The sequence below is a fragment of the Trachymyrmex septentrionalis genome, unplaced genomic scaffold, assembly GCF_001594115.1.
Source record: "Trachymyrmex septentrionalis isolate Tsep2-gDNA-1 unplaced genomic scaffold, Tsep1.0 scaffold283, whole genome shotgun sequence".
NCBI lineage: Eukaryota > Metazoa > Arthropoda > Insecta > Hymenoptera > Formicidae > Trachymyrmex > Trachymyrmex septentrionalis.
Window position 1 is genome coordinate 209,505 of NW_017305445.1, and position 14,672 is coordinate 224,176.

The 14,672-nt window shown below is 34.6% G+C and overlaps 4 protein-coding genes across 8 annotated transcripts in view; 1 reads left to right on the forward strand and 3 right to left on the reverse strand.

Moving 5' to 3' along the window:
- LOC108749255 (estradiol 17-beta-dehydrogenase 2) overlaps window positions 1-2,827 on the reverse strand; it is a 4,770-nt gene extending 1,943 nt beyond the window's left edge. Inside the window, exons 1-5 of one of the 3 annotated variants that reach the window (XM_018487826.1) lie at window positions 2,750-2,827; window positions 2,015-2,379; window positions 895-1,188; window positions 491-796; window positions 112-349 (exon numbers count right to left, since the gene is read on the reverse strand). In XM_018487826.1, the coding sequence (XP_018343328.1) occupies window positions 112-349; window positions 491-796; window positions 895-1,188; window positions 2,015-2,174 (998 nt within the window). In that variant the 5' untranslated portion in view covers window positions 2,175-2,379; window positions 2,750-2,827. The remainder of the gene's footprint in view (window positions 1-111; window positions 350-490; window positions 797-894; window positions 1,189-2,014; window positions 2,380-2,749) is intronic. The other 2 variants (XM_018487827.1, XM_018487828.1) reach the window with 2 other exon arrangements.
- A 977-nt stretch (window positions 2,828-3,804) lies between these two features.
- Window positions 3,805-5,578, reverse strand: LOC108749252 (zinc finger protein-like 1). The gene is made up of 3 exons (XM_018487822.1): window positions 5,175-5,578; window positions 4,721-5,026; window positions 3,805-4,624 (listed from the first exon to the last, which is right to left on the reverse strand). Exons 1-3 carry the CDS (start codon window positions 5,274-5,276, stop codon window positions 4,070-4,072), a joined length of 963 nt encoding a protein of 320 aa, XP_018343324.1. The 5' UTR covers window positions 5,277-5,578; the 3' UTR covers window positions 3,805-4,069.
- Window positions 5,579-5,946: 368 nt separating this feature from the next.
- LOC108749253 (programmed cell death protein 5) lies at window positions 5,947-7,751 on the forward strand. Its single transcript, XM_018487823.1, has 4 exons — window positions 5,947-6,357; window positions 6,901-7,009; window positions 7,080-7,243; window positions 7,320-7,751. Exons 1-4 carry the CDS (start codon window positions 6,292-6,294, stop codon window positions 7,368-7,370), a joined length of 390 nt encoding a protein of 129 aa, XP_018343325.1. The 5' UTR covers window positions 5,947-6,291; the 3' UTR covers window positions 7,371-7,751.
- A 674-nt stretch (window positions 7,752-8,425) lies between these two features.
- LOC108749250 (protein disulfide-isomerase TMX3) lies at window positions 8,426-11,536 on the reverse strand. Of its 3 annotated transcripts, none has more exons than XM_018487819.1 (10): window positions 11,269-11,536; window positions 10,721-10,769; window positions 10,493-10,532; window positions 10,056-10,219; window positions 9,799-9,982; window positions 9,399-9,543; window positions 9,089-9,329; window positions 8,821-9,013; window positions 8,538-8,730; window positions 8,426-8,460 (listed from the first exon to the last, which is right to left on the reverse strand). In XM_018487819.1, exons 1-10 carry the CDS (start codon window positions 11,309-11,311, stop codon window positions 8,426-8,428), a joined length of 1,287 nt encoding a protein of 428 aa, XP_018343321.1. In that variant the 5' UTR covers window positions 11,312-11,536. The 3 variants fall into 3 exon arrangements, with proteins under 3 accessions (XP_018343321.1, XP_018343320.1, XP_018343319.1); XM_018487818.1 differs by having other exon boundaries at window positions 10,721-10,778; XM_018487817.1 differs by lacking the exon at window positions 11,269-11,536 and adding an exon at window positions 10,924-11,237 and having other exon boundaries at window positions 10,721-10,778.
- Between the last annotated feature and the right edge of the window lie 3,136 nt (window positions 11,537-14,672).

The window sequence follows — 14,672 nt, forward strand, 5'->3', positions numbered from 1 at the left end:
GGGATACTTCGAGAGATTCGAGACATTCGACTTTCAATATTAATACGGACTTTTTCAAATAAGAATATAGTTGGATTTCAACTACTGATCATATCGCTAGCAACAGTTTACCTGTAAACCGCCGAAGGATAGATATTGAGAAGTGCGTTGTCAAAGGTTTCATAGATTGTTGGATCTGTTATCTGTATATTGTCCCGATTTTCCGTAAGAGAAGGCATAGAAAAGTACTCTGCGTATCGAGTAAAATAATTGCCATAAAATTGTTTCACTTCCTCTGACATGTGTCGTCTCATTTCGTCAAAGTGCAGCGGTTGCCGTTTCATGATATTGCTTTGTAATACAAAGCCACCTATCGTTGTGTACGGAGGAAGAAGGAGGAATAATCGTAATAAAAAAGAACAGCTCGAAAAAAATCGATCAAACAAAATGTATTTAGCGTAAATAATTTATTTTCTTGGTAAATAAATAAGTTAGATAAAGTTGCACTGACCTGGTATGAAGGAGACCACTTCGACCCCGTATTTGCCAACCTCTACTCGAAGAGAAGTGGTCCACGCGAGGAGGGCGGCCTTCGTAGCCCCGTAGATGCTTATACCCGGTAAGGACTCGTTAGCGCAGTGGCTAGATACCACGATAATTCTGCTGTGATTCTCCCGTAAAATCGGCATCAGCTCTCGCGTGATTCTCATCGTTCCCAACAGATTCACGTTTACCTGATGCTCCGCGAGTTTCTGCGTTTGCCACTCGAATTCGCCGAAAACCATCACCCCCGCGTTATTCACCAACGCGCGCAGTACTGCGGGCAATGCGGCAAACAAATAAATTTCATAGACTGTAAATTACTTCCATCCCTACGTATCTCTTTCTCAATGTCGTTTATTTCGTATTACTCACCTAACCGCCGCTCCTCCAACAGCTCTTCAACTTTGTGACGAAAATCTCGTACGGATTGTTCATCCGTGATATCGACTTGATGAACGATAACACCGTTATTCTTCAATGCTTCAACAGCGTTAGAATTAGGCGCTGTTGGTATTTCGCGCACTCCGGCCAAAACCATCGCACCTTTGGCACGGCAGTGCATCGCTAGACTATAGCCCAAACCGGAATTACAACCGGTTATAACGATAAGATCCCGTGCATTTATTTTCCGCCGACGACTGAAGAAACAGTACAAAGTAACACCACCTGAGAAAAGAAAGAACAAGAAATTTTCTTCGACACCCCATCCTTAATTTCAATTCTTTTTTTATTCCAAGTTTATAGTAATAATGTATATCCAAACTTTTGCCTTAATGAAATCTCTCAAGCTAGTATGCTATTCACGAATATCCCCCAACAGAAAAATGGTCGAAACGTTAATGATAACATTTTTAATTAGTGCATTTGTTTCATGTAATCGCGTGTACAATTAAAAGGGAAAATTTGTATCGTTGTAATTACAAAGTTAAATACTTAATAAATTAAGTTAATTATGAGATCACATATCTAAAGTGCATCTCGCAATTTGCGGACTATTAATTCATTGACATTTAAAACTACTGTTATTTCAGCATAATCTTGTTCGTTTAAAACAAATTAACTCTCTCTCTCTCTCTCTCTCTTCCTCTCTCTCTACCGGCAACATGAATTTTAACTCTTCCAGCAATAAGAGTCTTCTAGAAGCAGAGCTTTTTTTATTTTAAATTATATATAAAAAAATCTAAAAAAATTCTAATATAATGTAAAGTCTTTAACAACAAGTCTATCATAATTATAGAAATCTAACTATATTTTACTTATTTTTGACAGATCTAAATTTATTTACTCGAAGATTCACACACACAATCAAAATATCGATGGTATCTTTCAAAGTTGTCAGCGAAGATTTAAATCTAAAGGATGCACACAATAATGTTTCTTAAAATCAAATATAATATCTAGAAAAGATTTAAGACATCAAGGAATACATTTGATTTCGATTCAATCGAGTCAATGAACGGAAAAAATGAGCAAAGCAGATGAATCTTCTTACCTAGCAAAATCATCGAAAGTGTCACCGCCTTACGCGTACGTCCGGCATCCGTAAGATACGCGATGTTGCACGAAATTGTCGTTCCAATTTGTAATGCTATTGAATGTTTTCTCCACCACGCTGCCCATCCGCTACCATACACTTTTTCCATCGAATTCATGTTTAAATTATGTGAACACTCACTACAAATTCTTGTCGTCCGATATACAAGTATTAGCTTTCCAAACAATACAAAGTCTAAAATTATGACATAAAACGTCTTTAAGTTGTCTTTTAGACACAAACAACGTCTTATGACGCGATTTCAGATACTTTTTGTTGTCTGGGATAAACGATTTATGTACAAACCGGTCTCCGACTGCTTGCTATGGATTTAAATATCGTCACACTTAGGAAAGTAAAATATGCAACTGAATAACAAAAACCTCAACTTACACAGCTTATTAGCATCAATATTATTAAATTACTTATCAATTAAATTTGTTAATGATACATTATTATCACAGTTCGGTGTACGATTGCGTTTTAAGACTGAAAATAATTCCGACGCAGATTGCAGAATTGGACACGTGTATAAATTTTATACACCAACAAAATATTATTTCTAAGATCCAACTCAAACTGATCAGATTTTCGTTATTCAGTTGTAAAAAATATACATGTTTTTAAAGCGTTAACTTTGTTGACGATTATGCTGAATAAATGCTCAAAATAACTGTGTATATTCACACGTACGATCGGTTCTTGCACTCGCCACGTCCGCTGAAACGAGGAGAATGATCCTGCACGATCGTTCTGGCTTGCCTAACCAGCCTCTCTACAACGTTAAGAAATGTGACCCGATCCACCCGACTCGCGTAACGCCCGTCATCATGTATTCCCCTTGATTTTCGATGCGGAATAAGCAATAAAGTATTAAGTAGTAAGAATAAAACGCAATTTCCCAAGTCTGGTCGCTTAAAAATGTTTCGGTATCAAAATATTATCAATTTCGATTTACTCGAATGTTATAATGTATCCCTCGTCATCAGAGGATCAATTAATTAATTATTTAGCAAATTAATTATTGTGTAATATGGCCATGGAGACTTATTATTCAGTTATCGAACATGCAAACGTATTAAATTCTTACATTTTTTTATTTGGTACAACAAAAGATAACTTCAGTAAATCTTGTAACAAAATCCGTTTTAAGAACAAAAATGTTACACGCAGTTCGAAAAAAAAAAATAGAAGATGGATAAATCCATCCATGTTACGTACGTGTAGATATGATTGTAAGCATTTTAATATTTCATGGGTTAGTTGTTTATAAGAATTGGATAGTCTTCATTTGAATTTCATTATTCCACACTGTACAGGAAAAAGTATATCGAGTCGTATATGTCTTTTTCTTTACGCTTATAAAGTTTGGAGAGATATCAAACTTTGCTGCTTTCTTTCAAAGTCCTAGCTTTGATAAAAAACATTCTTACATGAAGATATTGTCTGGCCGAAAAAAATTAATTATTTCGCATTGCAATAAATAAAAAATCAATTACATAAAAAATAATGATTAATAGTTCATAAAATACAAAATATATAGTATAAGTGACGAACTAACGTTACATAAAAATTAGATAAAAGATTAAAATACGTTAAATACTGAATTATTATGTAAAGATGTAAAATATCACATTGTTCAAAGCAAAATAATTCCAAGTTCCTTCATCTTATGTTTATATCTAAACATATGGATAAGAAAACAAATTTTTAATACGACAGTTTTCTTACAATATTTTCATAGATTATAAATCGATAAGCCTTTACAGATTTAAATGTACAATTTCGATATGAGATATAATTTACATAAAAATTAACAAATATTACATACACTAGCTTATAGATATGTTCTACTGTCCCACAAAATTGTGCTTTTTCACAAATTCTAATTGTATTCCAGTTATGTATTCGCGATTGCCACGCCTCTTGCATTTCCCGAGATTGTTTCATCCATCTCTTATAATAGACTGATGATTGTTGCATCACTGCTCGTAATGCACTGCTCGTAATATATTAAATTATAGACTTCTCCCCAAATTTCAAATTAGGATTCGCTATTACGTTGAAACTCGGATCACCATCGGTCGCCATTCTGCCGAGCCATGAAAAGAGCAAAATAATTCCAACGAAGAATAATATACCAATGACAACCAATACTGCATATTTTTTATATATAGATCCTGCAGTTTTTCGTCGTACTGGTGCTCTTGATATCAGTTTCCACCATCTTCGGAACCATTCTATGGCAGACTTGCGTTGGTATTTGTTCTCATCATGATCGAAGGACATGTCCTTTGGATCATCGTAAGCTTCGCATACTTTTCTAGATGCCGGAGTGGATAATCCCAGAGACGAATCAATATTCACGACCGAATAAGGTGGACCAAGCTTCTGACTGTTCGCATGTACATTGCTGACAATGGAATTGGAATTTATAGTACTGCTTGTACGAGACACAGCCACTGTAGGTGACGATGGTATAGCAGCTGTGTGATTTTGGAATAAAGAGTTCTCCACAGTTATCGAAGAGCGTTCCTGTTCTGGTTTTTGTTCTCTGTCTTCACTTAGCTGCAACAAAACAATGATTAATTGATAAAAGACAACAAATTTGGCATTAATAGAAAACACTTGTAATAAATAAAATAATACAGTTATAATAAGTACCAATGGTAAACCAAGACCGGCCCGAGCCCAATTGACAGTGGCCAATTTCTCCCTCAAAACATCTGCGACTGGAGATACCAGTTTTGCTTGTGGAAAGATACACACTCTACACGTGGGGCAAGTGTATCCCGCTGGTGCAGTAGTTGCTGGCAAATCTCTGGCATATCGATCCAGGCATATCCAATGAAACATATGATAGCACGTTAATCTTATACAATCTCCATCGCTCAATTTCTCTGAACAAAGCGTACAAATTGGATTGTAATCATGATCATGGAGCCAGAGTAAATACGACTGCACTATACACTGTAAAACACAAAATCAGCATTAGATATGCGTATCACGCATGATTATGACGAACCGTTTGATACTGCACGAAGGAACGAGAGAGCGTCAAAGATTATCTACATATTTTGTTTTTTTAATGTTAAAAATCCAATCGGGAAGAAAATACCTTCGGGTGTCCCGTGACCATGCAGTGTTCGCATACATTGACACGATGTTCAAAACAAAATTGATTCGTTACTCTTCTTTTCGGACACTTGCACAGACCCATGTTCCAACGTCGTGCGACAACGAGAAAATCGAAACGACGTTGTTGGAACGCGGCCGGAGAGTCCGATTCAACGCAGCAATACTGACTTTACTTATTTTATTAAGCCTCGCTGCGTGACATATCGGAAACTCGTGACAGTATATACCATTTTATTTGCACTGCCCACCATACTTTTATCATCGGCCACGTCGTCTGGCAATTCTCATCACTCTCATAGCCGGGCGAGATCGGAACTATCGGAAATAGCCAACAGACCGAATGTTCTACCGTTTGTCCACCAATCGTAACGGTCGTCGTACCGTGTTATACTAGTTATACGAGAAATATCACATAATAAAGAATAACGTGATAAAATATAATGCGTTGGACGAAATATCTGTTGAATTGAGTAAAAATATGAATCGAAAATTAGTGTGATGAAATACTGATTTAAACATAGTTTTTAAAATCTGCATCATTCAGCAATGAGATGATGCAACATTATATATGTTTATGCATTACTTATAAATTTATCGTAAACCTGACAATTCTGTTTTCTCCATTTCGCAAAGAAAAATCGTAAAAAAAAAGAAAACGATTTTCAATCGCTGTCTCTTTAAATAAGAAAGAGTGAGGGAGGGGGAAGGGGGAGAGAGAGAGAGAGAGAGAGAGATACGGCCATTATTTTCTGTCTTTATTTACCTTCAGCTTCACCAGCATTTCGGAGCATTATCGGCGTGAATACGCAATTTGTCGTATATCTATGGTTAGGAGTAAGAGTGGAGAGAAAATTTGGAGATTGTTTAGTCCTGGATTAAAACCGTTAACTGTGAGGATACCGTGAGGATGTTACTATTCCGAATTTGAACATACGTAAGAATGTACGGCAGTGTGCAGTGAAAATAGAGGATTGGGCTTGATTTATATTTAGATCATTCAGATAGATTCAGATAGATTTACATATCGATATAATACGATAAAAGAAAATTCACGATAAAATCTTGAGGAAGTTCTGAAAAGATACGAAAACATAAATATGTCAGATCCGGAACTTGAAGCGTTACGACAGCAACGTCTGGCTCAATTGCAGGCTCAATATAAGGTAAACGTTACGAGGCTTCACTTGATTTTATATTTTGAAATTTTTAAGGTTAATAATTATTTCATTCCTTTTGGATGACTAAAATACATTAACTATGTGTGTGTGATTCTACAGTGATTCTATCTTAGCAGCGATTCTATCTTAAAGAGTTATGCATAAATTTAATAAAAGCGATGGAAGCTACTCCCACTGGTTTTTAGTCTTTATGCCTTCAACCTCTCAAGGTTATACGACACTTGAATGTTAAAATTTTGAATATGTTGTTATACTCGATTATTTTTTTTAACTTGTAAATAATTTATAATTGTAAATAATTCTTTTTTTATCCCAATGATCTTCCTTTTAATTCGAATATATTTTCATTATAACTTCCAAACCTTTATATATATTGCTGAGATCAGTATATATTCAACACTTATCTCTATGGTTTGTATTTCCAACATTAAAAAGCAAACTATAATATTTTATAGGTTTACTTGTCACATATTGTTCTATAAATTTCATGGAATGAAAATTGTTAAAATATAGATGTTTTTGTTTTAGGGTAACAATGCCAATGATAAACAAGCGATGGAAGAGAGAATGCAACAAATGGAAGAGATGAAGCATGCTATATTGACCCAAGTGTTGGATCAGTCAGCTAGAGCAAGATGTAAATTTATTTTATTATTAAGATCGAGATATGGTATTAATAACTTATAACATTGTACATTTATGGATAGTGAATACACTTTGCCTTGGAAAGCCGGAGAAGGGCAAAATGGTGGAAGAAATGCTTCTGAACATGGCACAACGTGGACAGCTACCTGGCAAACTTGGAGAGAAAGAACTAATCAATTTACTTGAAAATGTGAATCAACAAACGCAAAAGAAGACAACAGTCAAAGTTAATATAATTTTATAATAGAATCATACATTTCATAAAATATAGAAAGTAACAGAATCAAAATTTTATTTTTCAGTTTGATAGGAGAAGAGCAGCTATGGATTTTGATGATGATATGGACTTGTAGCAATTGTATTGTACAAATTTTACAATACAAATTGTATTGCAATTGTACAAACTTTACATCCAAAATCAATTAAATTAGAGAAGATACTCATGATTCATATGTGCAGTAAGTTACAGAAATTACAATATTCACCCCACATTTTGTTTAGTAATAATATTATTTTTATGCTGTACTAAAATAAAAAAAAAAGTTACTATCACTTGAATTTTAATAGTAGGACACAAGAATTGATCAACATTACCATTCACTTTGTTATTAAATATATCGCATATATATCTGGAAATTACTATTCACCTTATAATCTTCCATTTTTCCAACTTTCCAAAATCGATTATTTCCATACAGAACACACATGTCATTTCTCTATGATAGTAGTAATAATAATAATATATCTTGAGAAATATTTACTCTTTAGATCTCTTTCTTTATACATATAAATACATTCAGCAAACATACAATTATTTTTCACTCTAAAAAAGAAAATACAATCACTCTTCCAGTCTACACAATGCAACAAACAACAGTTTCGCACAACTTGCATAATACTAAATATTATCATTATTTTATTCATACATATACAAAAACCAATGTTTAGTTTGAGGTTTAATACGATTTTACAAACTATGTGAACAATCGCGTTTAATATACAAATTTTTGATATATATTACATTCTCTTTTTGTTAAAGCTGTGTTAAAAGACAAATTTTTCTCAGTGTGTACATATTCGCTTAACTGGGTAGATTGTATTGTCTCGAGGGATATACATAATTTTTGTTTTATATATATATATATATATATACAATATATATATATATATACAGCACATAAAAGAAATCAATGCTATATGTATGAAATGGATCAAAAATAAATTCTAATATGAAATGTCAAAAATACAATATATGAATTATTGTATAAAAATTCTCGTAATCTTAAAACTGCTTTGGCAAATTTTTGTCAAAAACATATTATAATCATAAGCGTTTATATACACTATACATAATGAAAAATGTGTCTCGGAATTCTGTTATAATATATCTATTAAATAGTATCTATTTTTAATCATTCTTCATGTGATGCATTCCAATATTTTCTGAAAAAAACATAAAATAATCATATATATTATTTTTATATAAAAATTAATTTCCTGAGAAATAAAAGGAATTTTACCATCTTCATCGTCTTTCGCGTCCAATAAATCTGGACAACAAATGCCGTAACATATTAACGAGAGAAATCCAAACGGTAATCCAAGCAGGACCATCATCAAGATAGGATTGCCCTTCCACATTGAAGTCAGAACAGTTTTCATTTCGAACCATTTTCTATAACTATGTACTAGCCAACTGTTGCCACCATATCGCTGATGAAAATGCATAAATACTTATAAATGCGTATTTTTTTTTAACAGATCGAATAAATAGCAAATATGAAATACACATTAATGTTATACCGGAGCACTCTCGTTGTGAATCTGCTCTAGGAACAATTCTATTACGTATGGAGTCAGTTTTCCTGTTTCATCCTCAGGAATATAATGATGATTAGTAGTTGTATTTATCACAAGTAAGCTTGGTATAGGTAGTGTCATCATTGCTATGCTGTTGACTAGATTGGGACTACCTATCCAACCAAACTGAAAATGACTGAACACAACGATAATTTATTTTCATTTCTTATACTTTTATCAAAAAATTGTCTGATAAATGTGATAAACGTACTCATGATACTTATTTCGTTTATTCTTGATCACAAATTCAACCATGTTTTTGAATTTCAGCATATGAGGCGCGAGCTCTTCCAACTGATTTTCCTCCAAAACCGCTAAAACGAGATTCTTATTTGTCAAGAATAATTGATTTATATTTCCTCTTGTTACTTTCGGAAACGTTGGAAAACGTTCTGCATTCACCCACTTATAAAGTGTTTCATTCACTTGTCTTGTGTCGCTCAAGTTGTGTCCTACAGATTGAATTAAACACTAATACAGTAGATAATAATGATCATTCCTTTTTCTTTCGATCGACTTACCGGTGAAATTATAATGCGAATTTTCCTTGTACACAAATAATGCCGGAACATTATTTACAGGCGCATGTTTATTCACGACACTCGGATGAGATTGATAGAAAAATGCATGCGCTTGAAATACATTCGCAATCTTGTGATAAAGTTCCTACATTTATTAAACATTAAATGCAGACACATGAATTTGAATTTCAAACTATCTTTATAATATGACTACGTTTACACGGTCATCCTTAATCGGGTTTAATAACATTCGTAGTTAGAAACTAACCAATCACAGTAATTCCATATTTCAGAGGAATAACTATGATTGATCAGTTTCACAACTACAGATGTTATTAAATCCGATTAAGGGTGCCGTGTAAACGTGGTCTATGTTAAGAAAATTGTGAAAACAATTTACCCATAAAATTCCAGCTCTGTTTCCTACATATAAGAAATAGAGATCGTGTTGCTTCTTTATGATCTCGAAACTCTGTGTTTTTGTTATTTCCTGCACGGGAGGACCGCTTAATCTTAAAGCGAATTTCACTATTTCCTCTCTAGTTCTATCACCTTCATATACATATTTCTGATCGCCCTTTAAACTGTAAAACGAAAACATTAATATACGCGAGCGTTGTAATGTCGAACTAGTCGAAGAAGAGTCTATATACTTACAATAAAATAGTGGGAAATCCTTTAATTTTGAATGTATTTGTTACACTGGTAAATGTAGTGCAATCCACTTTTCCCACTCGTATGGACGATGCGTGCAAGTGTTGAGCAACATGAGACCAGATCGGTTCCAATCTTCTGCAATGCGCACACCATGGTGCATACATCTGTAAAAAACAACAATGGTTGTGATACAAATGAGCGAGGACAAAGCCATATTTGGACAAAGCGGGTCTTGATGCTTAAGCACATATTTATATGAATCGTTTACAATTTCTAGTTCGAATAAACTGCACACCGATTATTTATCGATCTTGAGACACAGTCTACCTAGACTCAAGCTGAAGTATGTAATATCAAATTAAATTGATAAGCAAACACTAAAGATTTTTTAAATAGTACTTTCTAAACTTAAGGACGTAAAAGAGCATTAAACGTACCATAATTAGCCATTGCCCATCTTTGTGTGCCTCTAGAAATCTGCAAGAAAGGTATTAAGTAATCATGCATGGACTTGGTTGGAATAAAGTAGTAATGGGTGCTTTCCATTTGTTGACGAGTCGACGCAAATGTCGTTCTATCTTTGTCACTCTCTGAACGTCAACAAGGATAGAACGACGCTTGTGTCGACTTGTGTCATCAAATGGAAAGCACCCAATGTCTCTTACCTATCATTCAGCTCAAGTACACGCGACCCTGCTGTATGCGTCAGAATCGCTGAAAAAACTAAATTGTAATAATTAAACAACAAAGAGCTGGAAAAAATATTTTCTTTTGCACGTGCAATTGCACAAAGATCATATCGACAGAATCAAATTGAATTTGTTTGTTAAGACATCACGAAGAACTTATTGGATTACGTCGTACATACATATACACGATAAAAGCAGAAATACGTAAGTATAGTTCGTTAATTTAAGTACTGTAGATAAGATCGCGCGGAACATATTGCATGCTTAAGAATCCCAAGATGTGCGGATGTCTTTTAAATTCTCTATACACTGATACAATCCAATTATTTGGCGTACAGAAGATTCATGATAATCGAATCAAACGAACATCAAGCGAATCATCCGTTATATCGATCAGCCAGTACATGAAATTACGATACGGAAAAACACCGAGTCCAGACCGGATATAACGTATTGTTTCTTCCTCATTATGCACCCTCGTTATGCAGGAGGAAAGCGTTCCGGCGTAATTGACAGCCGCTTACCATAGAGAAGCGCAACGAAAGAAACCCGCGTCAGGGAAACCATTCCGATCGTCGAATCGAGATGTCGAGGAACGAAAGTCGAGCTCCTTCATCTGATCGTACGGCAACGCGAAGGAGACTGCATAATCGTCGCGACGCTCCCAAACGGATGTATAAACGGACGCCTCGTCGTCCCTTTATTTAACTCGTCACGCGGAACGATCGAGCGCTCTCTGTCGCATCTTCCCGACTGTCGCGCACGAGTACGACTGCACTACGACTGCACTACGACGGCACTACGACGGCACTACGACGGCACTACGACGGCACTACGACGGCACTACGACGGCACTACGACGGCACTACGACGGCACTACGACGGCACTACGACGGCACTACGACGGCACTACGACGGCACTACGACGGCACTACGACGCGCCTTGCTTGCCGCCAACCGCCCTCGACTCACCTCGACTCCGTCGCACCCATCGTTAATTCCGCTTGATTCCGCTACTGGCCAGCCATCCCATCCCTGTCATCCCCCTTACTTGCATCTCTCTCACACTTTCCGTAGTTCTATATCTATAAAATCGAGCGTTGAGCGCACGGTCGGCACGGTTGCTAGAATCAGCCAGAATGCCAGGTCCCAAGCGCTGTGTTTCTTTTTGTTGTTAATATAATATTTCATCAATATAAAGTGTCAACGCAATCACAGAGAAACCTTTTTATTTTATTATTTTACAAGATGATATACAGTGCGAACACAATTATAAACTTTTTTATTATTCGTAAAATAACAAACTATATACGAACATAATCACAGACTTTCTTTTACTTTACGTGTAATTTAAATATTGCGCGTTATGCAAAACACAAAAAAAAAAACAATATACGCTATAACATCTTTAGCATAATATTTGCGAAAATCAGCATCTTTCATACATCTGTTGTCTTTTGTAGTTTTTCTATCTTTTCTTTTCTACATTACGCTTAGTGATAATAGTAAAAATATTTTAAAATAAACATTCTGAACGAAATAATTATATACGATAACATCGCCGGCATCACTGGATTGTGCGATTAATATTATTTATAAATTATATAATACTAATAAAAATACCTCACGTGAGCGAAAAACTAGAGATTTTTTCCGGATTTTGTCTGCTGGAGAACTGAAGATTGGTCCCGAAAACTGGAGTCTACAGTCGAAATCTGGAGACCTACTAAACTGTGGATGAGCGTTAATTCGAACCTTGGAAAAAAGAAGAAGAGATGTAAAATATCGAATAGATGCCAAGTGTCGATGCAAATTTAATTGGTCTTTAACACTTGGAGGAATTAGACTTTTATTAGCAGGGTTGTTGAAGTTTACCGTTTTTTATAGCGAATTCGATTGGACGCACTCAATGCGCACTGGTACACATTAAAGCCGTTGTACACAAAATAATGTGAAGATATGTTTATAAATAAACATAGAAATCGATTAAATTGTGAGATACTCAATACATTTTATTGTACTATTAGGTAAAATATGTATTTCATGATTCGAAATATTTGCATGTCATTTTTATATTCAAATTAAATCAGTGTACAACAGCTTTAATATGCATCAGTGCGCACTAGTGTTTCCAATCGAATTCGCCATTAGTAACACGTTATCGTTATTTGCGTTAAAAAGTAATTCGTTACTCGTTACCGATTCTAAAAAGTAACGCATTATTGTTACTTAAAGTAACAGTAAAATCTTTCGTTATTTTTTAAAAATGATTGCATTTATGTAAATTATAACTACATAAGAACAAATCATTTTTAATTTATATTTTTGTTTTATTTTATTAATTCTTTATTATGATACATATTTTCATTTGCATCAGTACATATATCTTAACTTTAAATTATAATTAATTTTATATCGCTGAATCTGGAATTTTTGTTTAATAATAGGTAATTGTTGTTCAAAATATTATATGTCCGTCTGTTAGGCAGTGTTGACAATTTCGGCTTTTTGTAGTACTTTTGTACTACCAATACGAGTTCACATTGGCTACTATCAACGGAATAACGAAAAGAATAACGTAAAATTTCGTTATTATCGTTCCTGAAAATTGTAACTTAATTATCGTGTACTGTTACTCAGGAAAATTAACTTCGTTACTCATTCGTTAAGCGTAATTTACGGGGCGACTTTTATTCGCTAGAAGCATTTGTTTTTATAGCGTATAATCTCGGCGAATACTGCTTTCGACGCTAGTCGCTAGCTTCTTGCTGCTCTTTCAGAGTGAATTTTTATGTCGTCAGCGTGAAAAGACGAATTTTTCCGGAACGTCTCGGCCACTGAGACCATAATCAGAGAATAATCATGTCATCGAATGACATATTTTGAACCGCTGTTGTGCTTTGTGACCAATTCGCTTGGTCACTAGCGATCACTTAACGCTGCGATTTCAAAAGTTTAGTCGCTAGCGAATAAAAACCAAGCGTGTACAAGAAGCTTTTATCAGCGAATTCGCGGACGAATTAAGAAGCTTGCTTCAAGCGAATAGCAGCAGAGTCGAGAGAATTCATTGGCGAATTAATGATGTCACTAGACGCGGCTTCTAGCAAATACAAGTTGCCCCGTGTTAATTACGCTTCACTAAAAAAAGTAACGAAATCAGTAACTTTGTTACTTTTTTATGTAACGATAATCTCAACTCTGTTTATTAAACCCTCCAATTTCAGTTTCTTTCTCTCACACAACACGCACGCACGCACGCACGCACGCACGCACGTACATTACAAATCAATGATATAAATAAATAATTGTTATAAAAATTATATAGAATAACAATGCGTTCTTTTATTGTATAATAATTTTATTAATCAAAATCTTCGGATACACATATATCATTGGTATAAAACATTCACATGATCGAAACAAAAAAATATATATGTATATATAATGTATGTAGAGAAGGAATATATAGAAGCAATGTAATATATCCCTTTGCGGTATAGAGCTTAGCTATCTTTATATTCTACAAGTGTAACAAGTATTTTGTACAATTGTAACGAAATTAGCGACAATTCTTAACTAAGTGATTTATCATTAGATCTCTGCCAGATGCGTCGCACACTTTTAATGTACAAAAAATGAATGGAACCGATCTGACTACGTCAACAATATAATATTCATAATTAGGACCCAATGGCGATTTTTCTTGTCTCTCGTCGTCTATTGACGATTCGTCTTTAGGTTTGTCGTTTCTTTTGCACTCGTTTCTGATTCTTTGATTCCTTCAAGGCCTAATCGCACAGATCAAGCGATAATAATTCGCATAGATCTAGTGAGAATAATCACAATATCGCCAAACGTATCGCAAACGTATGGCACTCTTATCCTATAATTAATATTCTTTTTCCATATTTTTATATATATATATATA